This window comes from Anopheles ziemanni, chromosome 3, assembly GCF_943734765.1.
Source record: "Anopheles ziemanni chromosome 3, idAnoZiCoDA_A2_x.2, whole genome shotgun sequence".
Classification (NCBI taxonomy): Eukaryota; Metazoa; Arthropoda; class Insecta; order Diptera; family Culicidae; genus Anopheles; species Anopheles ziemanni.
The window spans coordinates 9,117,308-9,132,581 of record NC_080706.1 but is presented as its reverse complement, the minus strand read 5'-3'; the positions used below and the strand labels follow the sequence as shown (position 1 = coordinate 9,132,581).

Sequence of the window (15,274 nt, the reverse complement as noted above, 5' to 3'; positions counted from 1 at the left end):
CACGTGTTAATTCATTCTTGCAGCAAAATGCCAAAGAACTGCTCCACCATAGATCATCCCAAAGTCCCCAAGCCTATTTACGTTTCTGTCTGATACGGTGCTGATATTTGAAAAACGGCCCTACACATTCCCTTTCCGGCGAAATGGTTTGCATTTGTAGATGGGTCTTTAACATAAGGCCGCAACCAAACAGCTCTGCTGCGTTTGTCCGCATTATTTTATTGTAGGCAGTATTATTACTTTTTTAAGAGTACGTTTGATTTTCATTGTTCTGTACCGATGGTTCAACAATTCGTTTAATGAAACCATCACGGTTTGATTGATTCATCACATAGCGTGTGGAATTTGAAGCATTCCATGGTAGTTAAATCGTGCAGCAAATACTTAACGGTTCCTTTGTCCATTTGTTAACATGCTCCACGCTTGGTGTTACCCATGAACATATCAATAAAAGGTTTACAACCCAAAACGAACGAAACGAGCCCAGTTTTCGTGTAACCTTTCGGTTTTTATCGCAATGCGCGAATAAAATGCCAATCCGTCCACAGGCCAAGGCAAGCAGATACGCGAAGAATAATATAGTTGGCGTCTTTCCCGTCGACGTGCGGCTCTCTGCGGGCGAATCATTTGAATTGTTAATCATATTTACCATCTTAGCAACTCGTTCATTTCCTTCCATCGCTACCGCGCCGCTACGTATTGCACCGGGTCCCCATTTCCACCGGGCGCTAGAACCGATCCTAGGTAATCGACGGTATTAAATTACTTCCAACGAGCAGCTCCTCTCGGGAAGAGTAACAACGGAGCTGCTCGGCTCATCGGCCTCTCGCCGGGTCTTGATAATAGCAAATTAGCGGAAAATGTTCTTCCCCCAACAACTTCCTAGTCGTCGGTGGTGTAGCCTGCGAGTCATACGCAGAAAAGGCTCTCCAGTCGGCGCACCGTGCGTCCCCGGTGGAAACACTGAACATCCTACTTGCCTTTTGAGCTACCTCCGACACGACCGCAAACATGGCCGCACGGCAGACATGGCGTGCGCTAGGTGGGCTTTGTTTTCGTTTCTGCTTTAAAAAATCAACATTATCGGGGTAGTATCGAAAAGGGTTCGCTGGAAAGCGCGGTGAAAACAGAGCCCCGAAAAGGGCACGGTATCATAAGCAGAAATTAAGTTGGATGTACAAAATTTGCGCCAAAACAAGTCGGCGGGGGTTGTTCGAAGTCTATCCAATCAAACATTAATGGATCTACGGTGCCGCCGTAGTACGTTGCTAAATTAGTTACGGGAATAAAGAATAATCATCCAAGTTGGCCTTAACCATAGATTAATGCTTTGCATTTATATTCGCTTTCTTTTCTGTGCGCTGCATACCACTGGACTCGTAGACGAAAAGGAACCGAGTTTAGTTGGAGTAACGAAAATTGGATTAGGCAGTCTTCTCAAGGATGTTCACCATTCCCGTATAAAACAGTTAATAAAGGGCGCCTCGATCGAAACGCCCCAATTCTTCATCGATGGACAGCGCGAAGGATAACAAAAACATTCTCCTTTTTATCATAACATCCAACGGAAAGCATTCCAATGTTAAATGATTATATCCAGAAACATTGTTGTAGTGAATCAAAATACCGTTCATTGAAAACAACAGAATCTTACCGTTTAAAAAACTGCTATAGAAATTGAAAAAAAACCGGATTGAAATATTCCATTGTTTACAAATTAAAAATTCTAAACATCATGGAATGAAAAATTGGTTCATGTCAATTAACTTAACTTTCAATTAATTAAAAGTTAATTCATCGCTTTTCTATTGAATTTGTGACTGGGGAATTTAATTAAATGAAACAACTGCTCACCCATCAGGATCAATACTGTTTATAGTTTTCTGTTCCATTATGTACAGCTCTAATAAGTTTTACGACCCTAGTTAGATAAAAATTTAACTGGAATTAATATAAACATATAATTCAAGTTACCGAAATTGTGTTTTAGAGTTTTTTAATGAATATCGAAAAAGGAAAACAAAACGAATATTTCCTAACAGCTAAAATATTACAATAATCCTTAATTCAAATTTGTGATTTGTTCACTAACCACCCAATGACATACGTAATGGTTACTTGCTTCACTTTTTTATTCTAATGAACTAACATATTTCACAGCATCATTATGTTTCCTCCATCGCCAAAAGTGATCGCCTCATTTGGTAGAGAATAATACTCAATGCCGATGCCGTATTAAGGCTTTCCACTCCATTCGCCAACGGAATGTGTGCCAAGAACTTTCGATCGGGCAGTTGCCCATCGGTCGCCTGCGTGAGCTGATGGACCAGTCTAGGGGAGATAAAAGAGAAAGACAGGAATCATTATCCACTGCGTACTGCTTTTGCTCACCCCCCTCATCCCTCCCCCAAACCCGAAGCCACATACTTTCTTATGTCGTCGCTGACGCCGTACGTCTCACCGCCAATTACCAGCACCACATGGTCAGCACTTCCGTAATCGATGCGGTCGTAATGACGCCACAGGAACCCTTCACGCTCATCGTTCTTCCTCTTGTTGTCAGCTATCACAAACATCGAGCTGGTACGAGTGTGCTCGGGCAACTGGTACAACTCCTTCGGCCCATAGATGGGTACGCGAAAGTGTGCCCCGGCCCCACCACGCAAGCACTTAAGATCCCACGGGTGGGCGCAGCCCTTCAGCAGGACAATCTCCTGGGCGGACACAGCCGCACAGCTCCGTATCACACTGCCCAGATTGTTTGGCTCGCGTATGTTGTCGCAAACCACCGTGAGCGGAAGTCGCTTGCTACCGGCAGCATTCCGAGCGATCACATCGGCCAGGTTGGGTGGTTCGGCAAAGATACCTACGGGGAGAAGTGACACACAAACGTTGAAAATCAATTATCAGATAGTTCAAGTACTTGGTCATAGGACGAAGCAGGTCAACGTTACCTATTAACCCCGGGCTGGTAGTCAACGAAGACCATTCCATCATAGTCTGGCGCGTGACAAGAAAATACGGACAATCTTTCGGTTTCGGTTTCATCCGCAAGTCGGCGAGCAGCCTCAGATCGCTCGTTACGACCGCTTCCAAGTGCAAACCGGCGGCACAGCCATCCATTATCAATCGCCTTCCCTCCAGCACCAACCGTTTCTCCCGCTCACGATATTTCCGCGAGCCAATCAGCGCCATCAGATCACGGTACCGGTCATCGTTCGACTGTAGAATGGTGTAGCGTAATTTCAACACCTTGTCGTACCGCTCCTCCGACTCGCACGGGTCCTGGTAGCGATGCTGCAATATCTGTAGCGTATCCTTCTCAATGGCGGTCTTCTTATGGGTCGGCTTGGGCGGTTGCTTTTTACGTTCGCCCCCATCATCGGCCCTTCGCGCCAACTTTGTACGCGGTACATCTTTCAACAGCTCGGCTAATTTCAGATTCGGTACGTTCTTACGGTTATCCAGCAGCTCGTCTTCGGCCGCAAGCTCATCGGCCGGACCGATGGCCAATTTCTCCGGTGCCGGCTGTTCGAGCGAACGGCTTCCGCGTGGTGCTAGCAATTCCGGTGATAACTTTTGCTGTGCAAATGGAACCACACTGAAGCGTCTGTAAAATTGTAGCACCGAGGGTCCGCTTCTTCTAGCGCAAATGCGTATCACTTCCATCGTCCGGAACATTGTACTTTTCACTACGAAAATGGCACTCCGGTGCGGCACGAATCGTCCGCAGCGAATGTAAACAAACGAATGTACGCCGCTCTCGAGTCGAAGTGTTGCACGTGCGTATTAACTGTCAAAAACATATGGTGTCTGTCGGTTGGTGCGTTGTTTTGGTTTTTCGAAACCAGTCAAAATGCTTTTCGATGATCATTGATATTTACTCGTTATGTTTGTAATGAAAATGTTAAACAAATTGTGTAAACAGAATCACAACTCTATATAGGATTGATTTCAGCAGAAATTCAGTAGCTAACTTGACTGTCTCATTGATTGTAGCCAGAACAAGTAAAATAGAAAACAAATGACCACGTGTTCCGTCCGTTGGGAAATGCTAAACAAAATTACGTAGCAAGGAAATTTGGATACATTACATGTATCATTTTTTTCCACAAAAGCTGGTAATTGAAAAAAACATAATTACGTATTATTTGTGTAGCTTTGTTGTTAAGGGAGCCAAACGGCAACTTGCTTGTTATTGGCTGAATACATTTGAATTACTTATTAACATGACCCAATTCCCGCCTGACTTGAGAAACCATGCATGTATTTATTTCTTTTCGTAAATTAATGATGGATTTATTCAGACGAACGTTGTCCTCCTCCACTGAATATTTCGCGCGAGTCTGTTCACATTGGCTGCAAAATGGCTACGCACTTTCATGATTGCTTTAAGCTGCTCATCCTGCTGCTGATGCTCATCGATAATCAATAGTGAAGGCCCTATGCCGGAAAGACGATACTTAACACAACGCTATCGAGTACTTACGTCTAGATCCCATGGTTAATGAGCTTTTTACGGTGGATACCGCTGACAATGGCATTTCGCGTTCAATGAGCTGCTGCTGGCATGAATGAAAGGTAGCGGGCATGAATGAATTTTTAAATTGCTTTTCCCGGAACTACAGAACGGAAAAATTTCCTTGTAAAGGCAAGCATATCTTGAATTGTATGAATGAAAGCACAATGTTCTTTTCATTTTGATAGTGTTTCCAAACACAATTGTTAGTTGAATTTTGAATTTAGTTTATAATAGTAGAAGTAGTTGAAGAATAATTTTGTTGTTTAACCAAACTTGAAGCAGAATTAAACCACATGCTAGTGGCTAGGACAGCACCAGAAGGAACTTCAAACCACATTCGAACCATCAGACGTTGAAACTATTGATTTAAGATGCCCTTTTCTTTTCTTCCCGTGCTTCGTTACGCGTTCCTCTGTTTGCTCGCTCCTCTAAGCCGACCCCCGCTCGGAATTCGATTGTGATGACTCGCTCCACCAGCGGGGGAGCATAATAGCAACTGTTGATGACACTTGAAATAATACTTCAAAAAGTCCTGATTTTGCAGTTTCCTCTTCTCGTGGACGCTCCAAGGAGGTTTCATTATCCTCTTCATAATGTTATTCATCATCCGCGCGTTTCCAGCGTCGTGCCTGGTAGAGCAAAATGGGTCGGGAGGACATTGCGGGTGGACGAGGGAATTTTTCGTTTCCGCTTATTGTCCGCTTCACTGGAGTAAGTATCACCGAGCCGAAGTCATTCCGGAGGCCGTACGGGCGTTCCTCGTAGTAGACTAAGCTCTCCTTGTGCGGAGAGGACTCTCCGCACTGGCACTGGAGGTTATTCGCCATTTTGTGCCACGCTCCTTGAAGCGATGGCAGGCAACTTTCACTGCCAGTGATATCAGTGGGAAAGACTACCATAGGCAAACGATGTGCCAGCTTAGCCTGCCAACGAACGGAGCGTTATTTTCCCATCACGGCCATGCCAACGTGCTGCACTGATGCAAACCACAAAATGTGCACTCCAGGCCGCTTCCTAAGCACACTCTGGGGAAGTTAGCTGAAGTATTAAAACCATTATTTTATTTTTTTTTTTATTTTTCACCACACAGGAGCGGACGAACCCTGGACGATCGCGGAAGGGAAAGAAAATCGCCCGAAATACGCCCATCGGGAATACCTTAACTCGCTCGGCCCGTACAACACCGAGCTGCAAATCCGCTCGACCACTCGGAAGTGACCTTGCACCGACCGCTTTCGGTCACCGCACACACCCATCGGCCAACCATCGGCGTGCAGTTGACCGTGGCGGCTGCGGTCGGAATCGAACCAGCCCAACCTCGTCGTGCCACCGTGTCCCGGCCGAACCCGCAGGAGATATGGTCCGCCATGGTGTCGACAATCGGTGGCCCTTCTACTGTCGCCGCTACTGCGACCACGGTTGGCGCAACTGATGCGACCCAGCTGTTCATCAACACCACGCTTGACTCATGTGCCCTTAAGTATGAAGAGTTCGTTATACCGACTACAGGTAGGTCCAGATGGGCACTTGGGCACTTGGGGACACCGAAACCTCTTAAAGCGAATCTAACGCTATTCTTTTCTTTCGCTCCAGTTCCTTACTGCAATTGGACGTGGGACAGCATACTGTGCTGGCCACCGACGCCAGCCAACTTGACAATAAGACAGCGATGCCCTCCAGCACACGGAATCGATACCTCAAGTAAGTGGTGCCTCGGAAATCTGGGAAGGACTTGCTTGAAATACGAATGAAAAATAGAATTCAGACGAAAGTATTACATAGCTGGCAGGGGCGCAAGAAAATTCTGCGCTTTTTCTCGAATCCCTCCGAACCAAGTCGAACTCCATGTCAACCCATCGGGGGTGTTGGCACTGTTTACCCAAGCGAGGGCGAGAGCACAATGTGCACGTTAAGTACATTAATCCCCGCATTCATGCCGTTTATTTGCGAATTTGTGGCCTTTTTTCCGTTGGTTGGGTTCTTATTAAAAAGTGATCCTTTTTTCACCGCCGCTTGCCACCGAATCATTTCCCGTTTTGGGGGGATGGAAGGAGTTTCTGGTACATGCCGTAAACATGCCGTCATTGGGAATGTACATAAGCGCCGAAGAAAACAACATACACCGCACGAAAGGAAGGCAAGCTGTGGTGGGGACAGCAAAAGGATATTTGGTTATAAAAAGCTTGCCCGGAGTAACCAACGTTCAGTGCGTGCCACCTGCCTCCCTGTTTGTCAACCTCCGTAAGATGGCCGCCGCCGCCGGGGGGTTTCCACCGGTTGAGGACGTTGATTTGCAATCGCATAAAAATCGCGACTAGGTCAAAGCAAGATCCGTCCGCGAATTCGGCGAAGCAACCATTTTCCACCCGGGTTTTTTTTTCTCTCGATTTCCCTGTGATTCTATAACCATTTTGTTTGCCCGTGCTTAGAGAAACGTACAGCGGAAGGATGTACGAATAATAAACCCTCCCTCGTTTCGCTTCAACCCTTTTTTGAGTATATTTATTACGGGGCTGCATCTGTCTTAGTGGAGCCAACCCGAGCACCCACTTATCCGCCGCAGATAATACCGTTGCGTAACCAGCGCCGTTCCAACCTGTTGCTCGGTCCTACCCCCCACTCGTCCCTTGCACCTGCTGCAAGGGTGATTGTCAACCTCCACACATGTTCGGTACACTCGTTCGGTGGTTCGGATCCCGTGTTGCGCAACGGTACAGAGCCAGAGATCCGTTCCGGCTTCTCCCGAACCTTCCGGTGGTATTGTACCGACGCTTTCTGCAGGACCTTACCGGTTCGTCCTAGCCTTATCAAATTTCCAGCCCCACGCGTGTCTCGTGTTTCGTTCCGAACATTCCCCCGACCAGGATAATGATCTAACGAACCGTTATCGATTGAAGCGGAAGTTAATCTGTCGGTACCTCAGTTCTCTCGCACCAACCGGGAATGGAATCGTATAACTTATAGTCCGTGCAGACATAACGGTTACGCTAATTGTGCCTTTACGTAAGCCGGTTGTGGGCCGCAACCTCATGAGCTGCGGTTGCTAACCATTTCTTTTCGAAGTTTGGATTGCGTTTCTCATAACCCGGTCGGGTCGGGGAGAATATATTCATTACGGTTTGTGTTTCCCAAAATTGACCACAATTTAATTATGCCTCAATTCGACTGCAACTACCAACCGAGCGTTCGGTACAAAATCTAACAATTAAAACTTACTAAAAAAGGAATTACCACAGTGAAAACTTTTCCGACTTTTCCGGGCACACCTGTTGCATTCACTCCGACCGATTTCAACGTCCACACCAACGACTCACGCACACACACACATACACATCAAACAGGATTGGGAGGCTCCCTTTGAAGCTCCTTCCACCGGCATGCGAATAAAGTTTGTGAGACAATAATGCCACCAAGTTCCAAGCTTCCACCCGGAAGAGGAGGGGGCTAGTAGTACTAGGATTTCTTCTGGGACTGAAACGATGGTTTCCCTCCAACGATGCTCAAAGCGCATTGTACAATCGACTTTCCCTTCCCAACGGATTCATCCGATTTTCCTCGTCCCATTGCAGAGTTCGCCGAACGACGATGCAGCGCCGAGGGCCAGTGGGAGGGCAAACCGGGCTCCCCGGCGACCCTCGTCGGATGGACCAACTATACGCCCTGTTACAGCCCGGAAGTTATACAACTGTTTAGGAAACTGTACGCCGGCGGCAGCGACGACGACGCGAATGTACGCGACAACTGCATCCGCTTCATGTTGTATCACCATGCCTTCACGTCCTTCATCCTTTTGTTTTTTTGTTTTGCTCGTCGAGCCCGCTTTCGTCTAGTCTGACGCACATTTCGCGCTGACAAGCGCTGACGTTGGTGGCGAAAGGGGGCCAACGAAAATTACACCCTCTCATCACCCTACTGCCCTTGCACAGGGTCGCGAAAATTAGTTTTTCCCAAAACAAATAAATCTCCTCTGCTCCGGTTCCCGCCGGGGTTTTCTTCACTTCTCTTTCCCCGCAGATCAAAATCGACATAGCCGAACGGACGCGCACGCTGGAAACGGTTGGATTTAGTCTTTCACTCGTAGCGTTAATAATTTCATTGATAATATTTTGCAAGTTTAGGTAAGTACCAACACCGCCATTTCCCAGGCACGCCTCCGAGCGTCGAAACTTCTCATACCAAGGACGCCTCAGTTTCGGTAACGAAGTTAGGACAAAATCGCTCAATCCTTGCTAGGACACTGGTTCTTCTATCTCGGTGTATAAATAGCTGGTCGATGTTGAAGACACTTAATTAAATTACGTCCATACGTGTGACAGCCTGCTGGAATAACTAATGCACGACTTCATAGGCAGATCCTTGCTTGCCTTCACTTTCGCTCCAATCTCAGCTCGGTTCGATTGGCCGTTAGTTCAATTACATTGATGAAGAAAACGCCAGTGTTCAATTGGTTGTTACTTATGAATATTGGATGTTCTATTAGATTAAGCGCGGCGGTTGTTTAATTCTCGTTGTTTGGAGAGTATCGAAACATAGAAGATCTTCACATGACCCTCATTTTCGTGTGACATACAGAGGACACTCTTGTATTTATAGGCACGAAAGAGAAAGTTAAGCTGGCTTCTAATTGTGTGTGGTTAAAGGTTTCATTTATGAGATATGTCCTTGAAGCGTGCATTGAAACGTAGATCTAAAGATCGTTTAAGCACGCGTTACAAAATCTATAAAATTTAAACATGATGGCATAAGACAAATCAGACTTACATCAAGTAACCACTCTTTCCTGTCCTTGATTTTAACTGGTTGCCATTTTTACCCTTCTCTATGGTCTGAAACTTAAAAGATCTATTTAAGAGCAGCATTTTGTCTATTCCTTTTCTCATCTTAAACATTGATGTTAACACACCAGATGAAAAAAAAATTATATCATGAGTTTTCATAGTGATTTGTCCAAAAGAGAAGAAAGATATTTTAAAAACTTCACTGACCCATATCTCCTTAAATGACTTTATATTCATGTTGTTACTATTTAACCTGATATTTTACTTACCCTTTTCCGTACCAATCTCACCATTTTCTCAGGGGTTTACGTAACAACCGGACGAGAATACATAAAAATCTATTCGTTGCCATGGTGATACAGGTGGTGATCCGCCTGACATTGTACATCGACCAAGCGATCATACGCAGCGGCGGCAAAAAGTTTGGTAACGAAAGCTCCCGACAAGGAATCGATAACACTGTAAGCAAACGTTCGCAATAAAAATTATTTTCATAATTGTACCGAACGCGTGGGGCAAAAAAAGCATCCCAAAATCGAGCGTGTACACGTGTGCTGAGAAGACGGTGCTGCCGGATCATTCGAGTCAATGGGATGTAACATGGCCACGTTTTCCGCCCCCGCGCCACGCTTCGTTTGTGAAGCGAAACTCGCCAAACACTCGAAAACCCGACGTGCAGAAATGGCTGAGACATGTGCAATCTAAGGCTGACATCTTTTCCCCGGCTCACACGTGTACGTCTTTCGTTTGATTTTGGAGGAGCTTACTGAGGTTTTTTTTTCTTGCGTTGCCTCCGTCGCCTTCTTGATCCTTGTGCTATGCAAATTTACCATAGTCACAAGTTCCGAACGGAACGGAAGAGATCAAATAGAATTATTCCGTATTCTCCGGGTTCTGAATTGATCCGCACGCTGATGTTCCCAACCGGTTTCCGCGCCATCCGTCCACAGCCATTCCTCTGCGAAGCCTCGTACGTGCTGCTCGAGTACGCCAGGACCTGCATGTTTATGTGGATGTTTATAGAGGGACTATATTTACACAACGTAGTGACGGTGACGGTATTCCAGGGAAGGTTTCCACATACGCTTTACGCCGTCGTGGGCTGGGGTGGACCGGTCGTGCTGACCGTCATCTGGGCCATCACAACCGCGCAGTACATCCGGCAGCAGAAGTAAGTACCCCATCCGGACCGGAAGGACGTTTGCTTTCCAACTGTTCAATTTGGTCCTCCTTTCTGTAGATGCTGGTGGGGATACAACTTGACGCCTTATTACTGGATTTTGGAAGGTCCAAGACTAGCAGTAGTCGTGGTAGGTGTTCTCCAAATGCCCTCTCCGAAAGATTACTATTGTTTCGCTCATTCTCGCTCTCGTTGTAGTTGAATTTTATATTTTTACTAAATATTATAAGGGTCCTGATCGTTAAGCTGCGCCAGAGCCACACTAGCGATGTCGAGCAGGTCCGTAAGGCGGTCCGGGCGGCAGTTGTCCTCGTGCCACTGCTTGGAATCACCAACATACTTAACATGACCCAGGCACCACTCGATAAGACGGCGCTCGAGTTTGCCATCTGGTCGTACGTGACGCACTTCCTTACCTCTTTCCAGGGGTTCTTCATCGCGCTGCTCTACTGCTTCCTGAATGGCGAGGTAAGACGAACTACCGAGGTGTCCCCGGCGGTATTTACTACATGGTCTGCCCTGTTTCTTCCGCCGCCTTTAAGGTCCGCACGGCGCTGATGAAGAGTATAAGCGTGTATCTGTCGCTGCGTGGTCACCACGATTGGGCGATTCGTAGGCAGTCGCTCTTTTCCGCCGGCTATCCGACGGTTCCGGCCAACGAGGCACCAAACGCTGGAGAATCTAATCGGTAGGACACAAAAACACCACCCCATCCGAACGTGGGATTCATCCGGTTAGTTTATCCGGAAGTGACTTCATTTATCCTTTTCCCCATACCAGAAACACCAACCGTAATGCGACCATCAACAACAACCTCCTAGCCAGTGCCACCAATCACACCGCCAACGGGGGCGCGGCCAACGCGGCGAATGGCCGGTCCGGAGCCGGCTGGTTCCGCCGTTGCTTTGTAGTACAAAAAAATGCCAACCCGTCCGCCCCGGAGCCGGCACCGCCTGAGTCAGTTGTATTTGATATTTCCGATTAGCGAGCTGCTCCCACCCGTTCTGTTGAAGTGCGTTTTATGTTTTACTTTTCTGTTTTCTCCTAGTTCTGACTTTATTTGTCTCCTCCAGGTGAACTGACGGTATTTCTGTTTATGTGTTCTTTTGGAATCTGGTCCTATTTTCATCCAACACTTCTTAAGTTCAACCTGTCGATTGTATTTTATTTTCGTCGCTCTACTAAACTTACTCTAGTCTAGTACCCCGTTGTTCTCAAAACAAATCTCTCATGTCCTTTGCAGAACCAGCGTGTGATGGCGCCCTTACCGGAACCACGGGGTGCGCCCGTTCGCACTCGCAGCACATTAATCCAAGAGACTCTATAAGAAAACCGTAAAGCTTTACCTGCATGACCGAGCGTCACCAGGAACCGGAAACTGCTATCAGGGTAGCAAGCGCACCAATCGATTACATTACACTACCTAGCGGGCATGCAGCGGGATGCATGTCAATGTAGGAAAAGATTAAACTATAAAACGATTTTACAAACGGAGAAAACATATGCACTCGCATTGCAGCTGCATTGACAACGGCGTGACAATTTGTTCCGAAAAGCAGACCTACTTTTTAAGCCCCGTTCGGGCGGGAAGAATGCACAAAACACACAAGAATCAAATTATTTCGAACGTACGAACCAGTTACGATATACAGACTCCGCGCACCGGCGAGGTTTAAATGCTTGTTACTGGCCCATTTGATGCCCATTATATACACATTACAACAGAAGGATATACATACACAAAGTAAATATTTTATGATAACAGAACCGGAGAGAGGGGTTGCCTCTCGCAGGTGGAACACTATGTCGATTGTTTTTTGTCGATTTCGTATCTGTTATAGCTAGGGTAAGAGGGACATACCCGCAGTGCCAGGCAGGTGGAGACAGCGAAGAAATCTTTCAACCAAACGGACTCAAACTACACAAATCTCCTCCCTCGGTCCTAGGAGCGGACGGAACACACCTTAGATTGATTTATGTGTAAGAATTGAAAACAAAACCTTTAATCGAATGAATAAATGCAATGTTGTCTGTTTTTGTACTTAAATCTGATGCTAATCTATTATTTTCGAACCGTTTAAACTATGTCTCGAAAAGGCTAGAATGTATGTATGACGTAGATAACTTTATTTAAAACCCCATTTAAGGCCCAAAGAGAGGTATAAAAAACTTCGACCTGCGTACAGTTTAACCACTGTGTGATGTTTCATTTGATGAAAATCTATTGGTTCAAGTAATTGTTTTTTGTGCGTTTTTAACGCTACTCAAGAGTAGCTTTCAGTACCATATCGCGTTTCATTTGTTCCAAGAGTGATGCAAATTTAAGAATTCTTCACTGGAATCCGGGTGATCACGCTCTTCACCTCCGTGTACGCCTGCAGTCCGTATTCTCCATTCTCGCGACCATGGCCCGACATCTTGTACCCACCGAAAGGAGCCTGTGCCGACAGCACGTTGTACGTGTTGACCCAAACCGTACCGGCACGCAGTCCCTGCACCAGGTAGTTTACCTTGTCGATGTCCTTGGAGAAAACGGCCGCCGCCAGTCCATAGTCGGTCGCGTTGGCTCGCTCGATTACTTCGTCGAGCGACTTGAAGCGGATCAGCTGCTGGACGGGGCCAAAAATCTCCTCCCGCGCGATGGTCATATCGTCCTGCACGTCAGCGAACACCGTCGGCTGGATGAAGTAACCCGGCATGTCGTCAACCTTGCTGCCTCCCGCCACCAATCGGGCACCCTGCTTCTTACCGGTATCGATAAGACCGAGGATTTTGTCGTACTGCTCCCGATCCACCTGCGGGCCGTGCTCCGTGGTCAAATCGAACGGATTGCCCACTGTCCGCTTCTTCGCCCGCTCGGCACTACGCTCGACGAACTCGTCGTAGATTTTGTCCTCGATGAACGTGCGCGATCCGGCACAGCAGCACTGGCCCATGTTGAAGAACAGCCCAAAGTGGGACGTCTCTACGGCGTGCTTCATGTCCGAATCGGACAGGATAATGTTCGGGCTCTTGCCGCCCAGCTCGAGGGTGGTTCGCTTCAGATTGCCCAGTCCGGAGCCCTGTTGAATCTTCTTGCCAACCTCCGTGGAGCCAGTGAACGCCACCTTGTCCACGTCCGGATGGTCAACGAGGGCTGCACCGGCATCGCCGTACCCGGGCACCACGTTAACCACGCCCGGCGGAAAACCGGCTTCCTTCGTCAGTTGGGCCAAGTAGAGAGCGGTCAGACTAGTCTGTTCGGCCGGCTTCAGGATGATGGTGTTACCGGTTGCGAGCGCTGGTCCGAACTTCCAGGCCGCCATCAGGATGGGGAAGTTCCAGGGAATGATCTGTCCGCAGACACCCACCGGTTCGTGGCGCGTGTACACGAAGAATTCCCCATCCATTGGGATCACCTTGCCGTGGTTCTTGTCGGCCCAGCCGGCATAGTACCGGAGGTTGCTGATGGCCATTGGGACATCGGCATTGTACGACATGAAATAAGGCTTACCATTGTCCAACGTTTCCAAGCTCTAAATTGTGAGGGGAAAAAGCACCATTTATAAAACTTCTATAAAAAAAAAAGTAAGAGCCCACATACCGCCAGATAAACACGATCGCGTTCCATCAAATCAGCTAGGCGGTACAAAAGCCGACCGCGGTTCGAGGCATCCATACGACGCCACGGAGATCCGAGACTAGAAGCAAATTCGTAGATAAGAATCACTATCTTCTCTTCGTCCTCTCCACAACAGTCGTCTCCTTACCGGAAGGCATCCCGGGCGGCGACAACGGCCTGATCGATGTCCGCCTTCGTTCCCTGCTGAATTTCGGCAATCACCTTCTCGTTGGTCGGATTGATCGTGGGGAACGTTTTACCACTCGAACTTTTGTGCCACTCATTGTTGATGAAAATCTAACGATAAGAACCGGGCCATTAGGAAATTGTTTAAACCACAGCAAAACTCCCGCCCCTTGACCTACTCCAGTGTAGAGGATTTCCGGCGAGGACTTCGGTGCCGGAATGGAGTAGTTTCTCGCACCGAGACCGGCGGCCGAGAACGCCCGGCAAACGCTGGCGGATTTTACCAAACGGAACATGGCGGAACAGGTGCGGGATGCAAAACGTAAATCTGCAAGTAACGAAGGCAAATTTACTACTGACACATAAGATACGGACACTGTGAAAGGCGTTCCCTCCTCGTAACACTGTAACCTTTGCTAATGAGCGATAAGAATATCCGTATCGGATTATTGTTTTGTTCACCCGGTCTTTGAAAGCGGTGCGCAATGCAATGATTGTGTCGCACCAAATGATCCGGAAAGATAGTGCTAAGATAATGGTTACCTCTGGAAAAAAAATCCTTTTTACGACCACCGAAGTAATTAAAATACAGAACAAGTCCCGCGATTAATCAAAAACACAGTCAAACCGAGCGATAAATGCAAATGACTGAATTCGAAGAATGCTGATAATATTTAGACTGCTAAGCACGTCCGCGAATGTCGCAGGAACTGACAGCAGCGTTGCCTAAAAGACCAAAATATTTGCAAAGGATTCGTCACATCCCAGACAAATTTAAATTAACAACAGATGGTTATAATTTATGATGATTTGAAAAAAAATTGATATTTCTCTATTGTTCATTTAATATACGCACAAAAAGGTAAAACAATAACCGTGAAATTAACCCTGCATTTCATCTAGATCAGTTTGACAGCTCAAAGTGAGCCGAGTTAGCCCTTTGCGTCAAACAAATGCAATCTGTCAAATAAAAAAGGTGACGACCAAAACGCCGAAACCATTATTTA

The 15,274-nt window shown here is 47.0% G+C and overlaps 3 protein-coding genes across 3 annotated transcripts; 1 reads left to right on the top strand and 2 right to left on the bottom strand.

The window, feature by feature from the left end:
• Positions 1 to 2,119: 2,119 nt before the first annotated feature.
• LOC131287511 (rRNA methyltransferase 3, mitochondrial) lies at positions 2,120 to 3,723 on the bottom strand. Its single transcript, XM_058316567.1, has 3 exons — positions 2,955 to 3,723; positions 2,428 to 2,866; positions 2,120 to 2,331 (listed from the first exon to the last, which is right to left on the bottom strand). Exons 1-3 carry the CDS (start codon positions 3,679 to 3,681, stop codon positions 2,166 to 2,168), a joined length of 1,332 nt encoding a protein of 443 aa, XP_058172550.1. The 5' UTR covers positions 3,682 to 3,723; the 3' UTR covers positions 2,120 to 2,165.
• Positions 3,724 to 5,889: 2,166 nt separating this feature from the next.
• On the top strand, positions 5,890 to 11,465 carry LOC131286719 (PDF receptor). Its single transcript, XM_058315709.1, has 10 exons — positions 5,890 to 6,031; positions 6,116 to 6,223; positions 8,092 to 8,252; positions 8,537 to 8,640; positions 9,602 to 9,761; positions 10,251 to 10,471; positions 10,541 to 10,610; positions 10,679 to 10,948; positions 11,023 to 11,168; positions 11,261 to 11,465. The coding sequence occupies exons 1-10, from the start codon at positions 5,890 to 5,892 to the stop codon at positions 11,463 to 11,465; spliced, it is 1,587 nt and encodes a 528-aa protein (XP_058171692.1).
• A 1,328-nt stretch (positions 11,466 to 12,793) lies between these two features.
• LOC131289582 (aldehyde dehydrogenase, mitochondrial) lies at positions 12,794 to 14,591 on the bottom strand. The gene is made up of 4 exons (XM_058318870.1): positions 14,447 to 14,591; positions 14,230 to 14,378; positions 14,064 to 14,160; positions 12,794 to 13,995 (listed from the first exon to the last, which is right to left on the bottom strand). The coding sequence occupies exons 1-4, from the start codon at positions 14,561 to 14,563 to the stop codon at positions 12,802 to 12,804; spliced, it is 1,557 nt and encodes a 518-aa protein (XP_058174853.1). The 5' UTR covers positions 14,564 to 14,591; the 3' UTR covers positions 12,794 to 12,801.
• Positions 14,592 to 15,274: the final 683 nt, after the last annotated feature.

Coding starts and splice junctions, on each gene's coding strand:
- LOC131289582 (XM_058318870.1), bottom strand. CDS start 14,563: ATGTTCCGTTTGGTAAAATCCGCCAGCGTTTGCCGGGCGTTCTCGGCC. Junction 14,379..14,446: donor CGGAAATCCTCTACACTGGA/GTAGGTCAAGGG, acceptor TCTTATCGTTAG/ATTTTCATCAACAATGAGTG. Junction 13,996..14,063: donor GCGATCGTGTTTATCTGGCG/GTATGTGGGCTC, acceptor CTCACAATTTAG/AGCTTGGAAACGTTGGACAA.
- LOC131286719 (XM_058315709.1), top strand. CDS start 5,890: ATGGTGTCGACAATCGGTGGCCCTTCTACTGTCGCCGCTACTGCGACC. Junction 9,762..10,250: donor GACAAGGAATCGATAACACT/GTAAGCAAACGT, acceptor ATCCGTCCACAG/CCATTCCTCTGCGAAGCCTC. Junction 10,611..10,678: donor CAAGACTAGCAGTAGTCGTG/GTAGGTGTTCTC, acceptor CTCTCGTTGTAG/TTGAATTTTATATTTTTACT.
- LOC131287511 (XM_058316567.1), bottom strand. CDS start 3,681: ATGTTCCGGACGATGGAAGTGATACGCATTTGCGCTAGAAGAAGCGGA. Junction 2,867..2,954: donor TACCAGCCCGGGGTTAATAG/GTAACGTTGACC, acceptor TTCTCCCCGTAG/GTATCTTTGCCGAACCACCC. Junction 2,332..2,427: donor GTCAGCGACGACATAAGAAA/GTATGTGGCTTC, acceptor TATCTCCCCTAG/ACTGGTCCATCAGCTCACGC.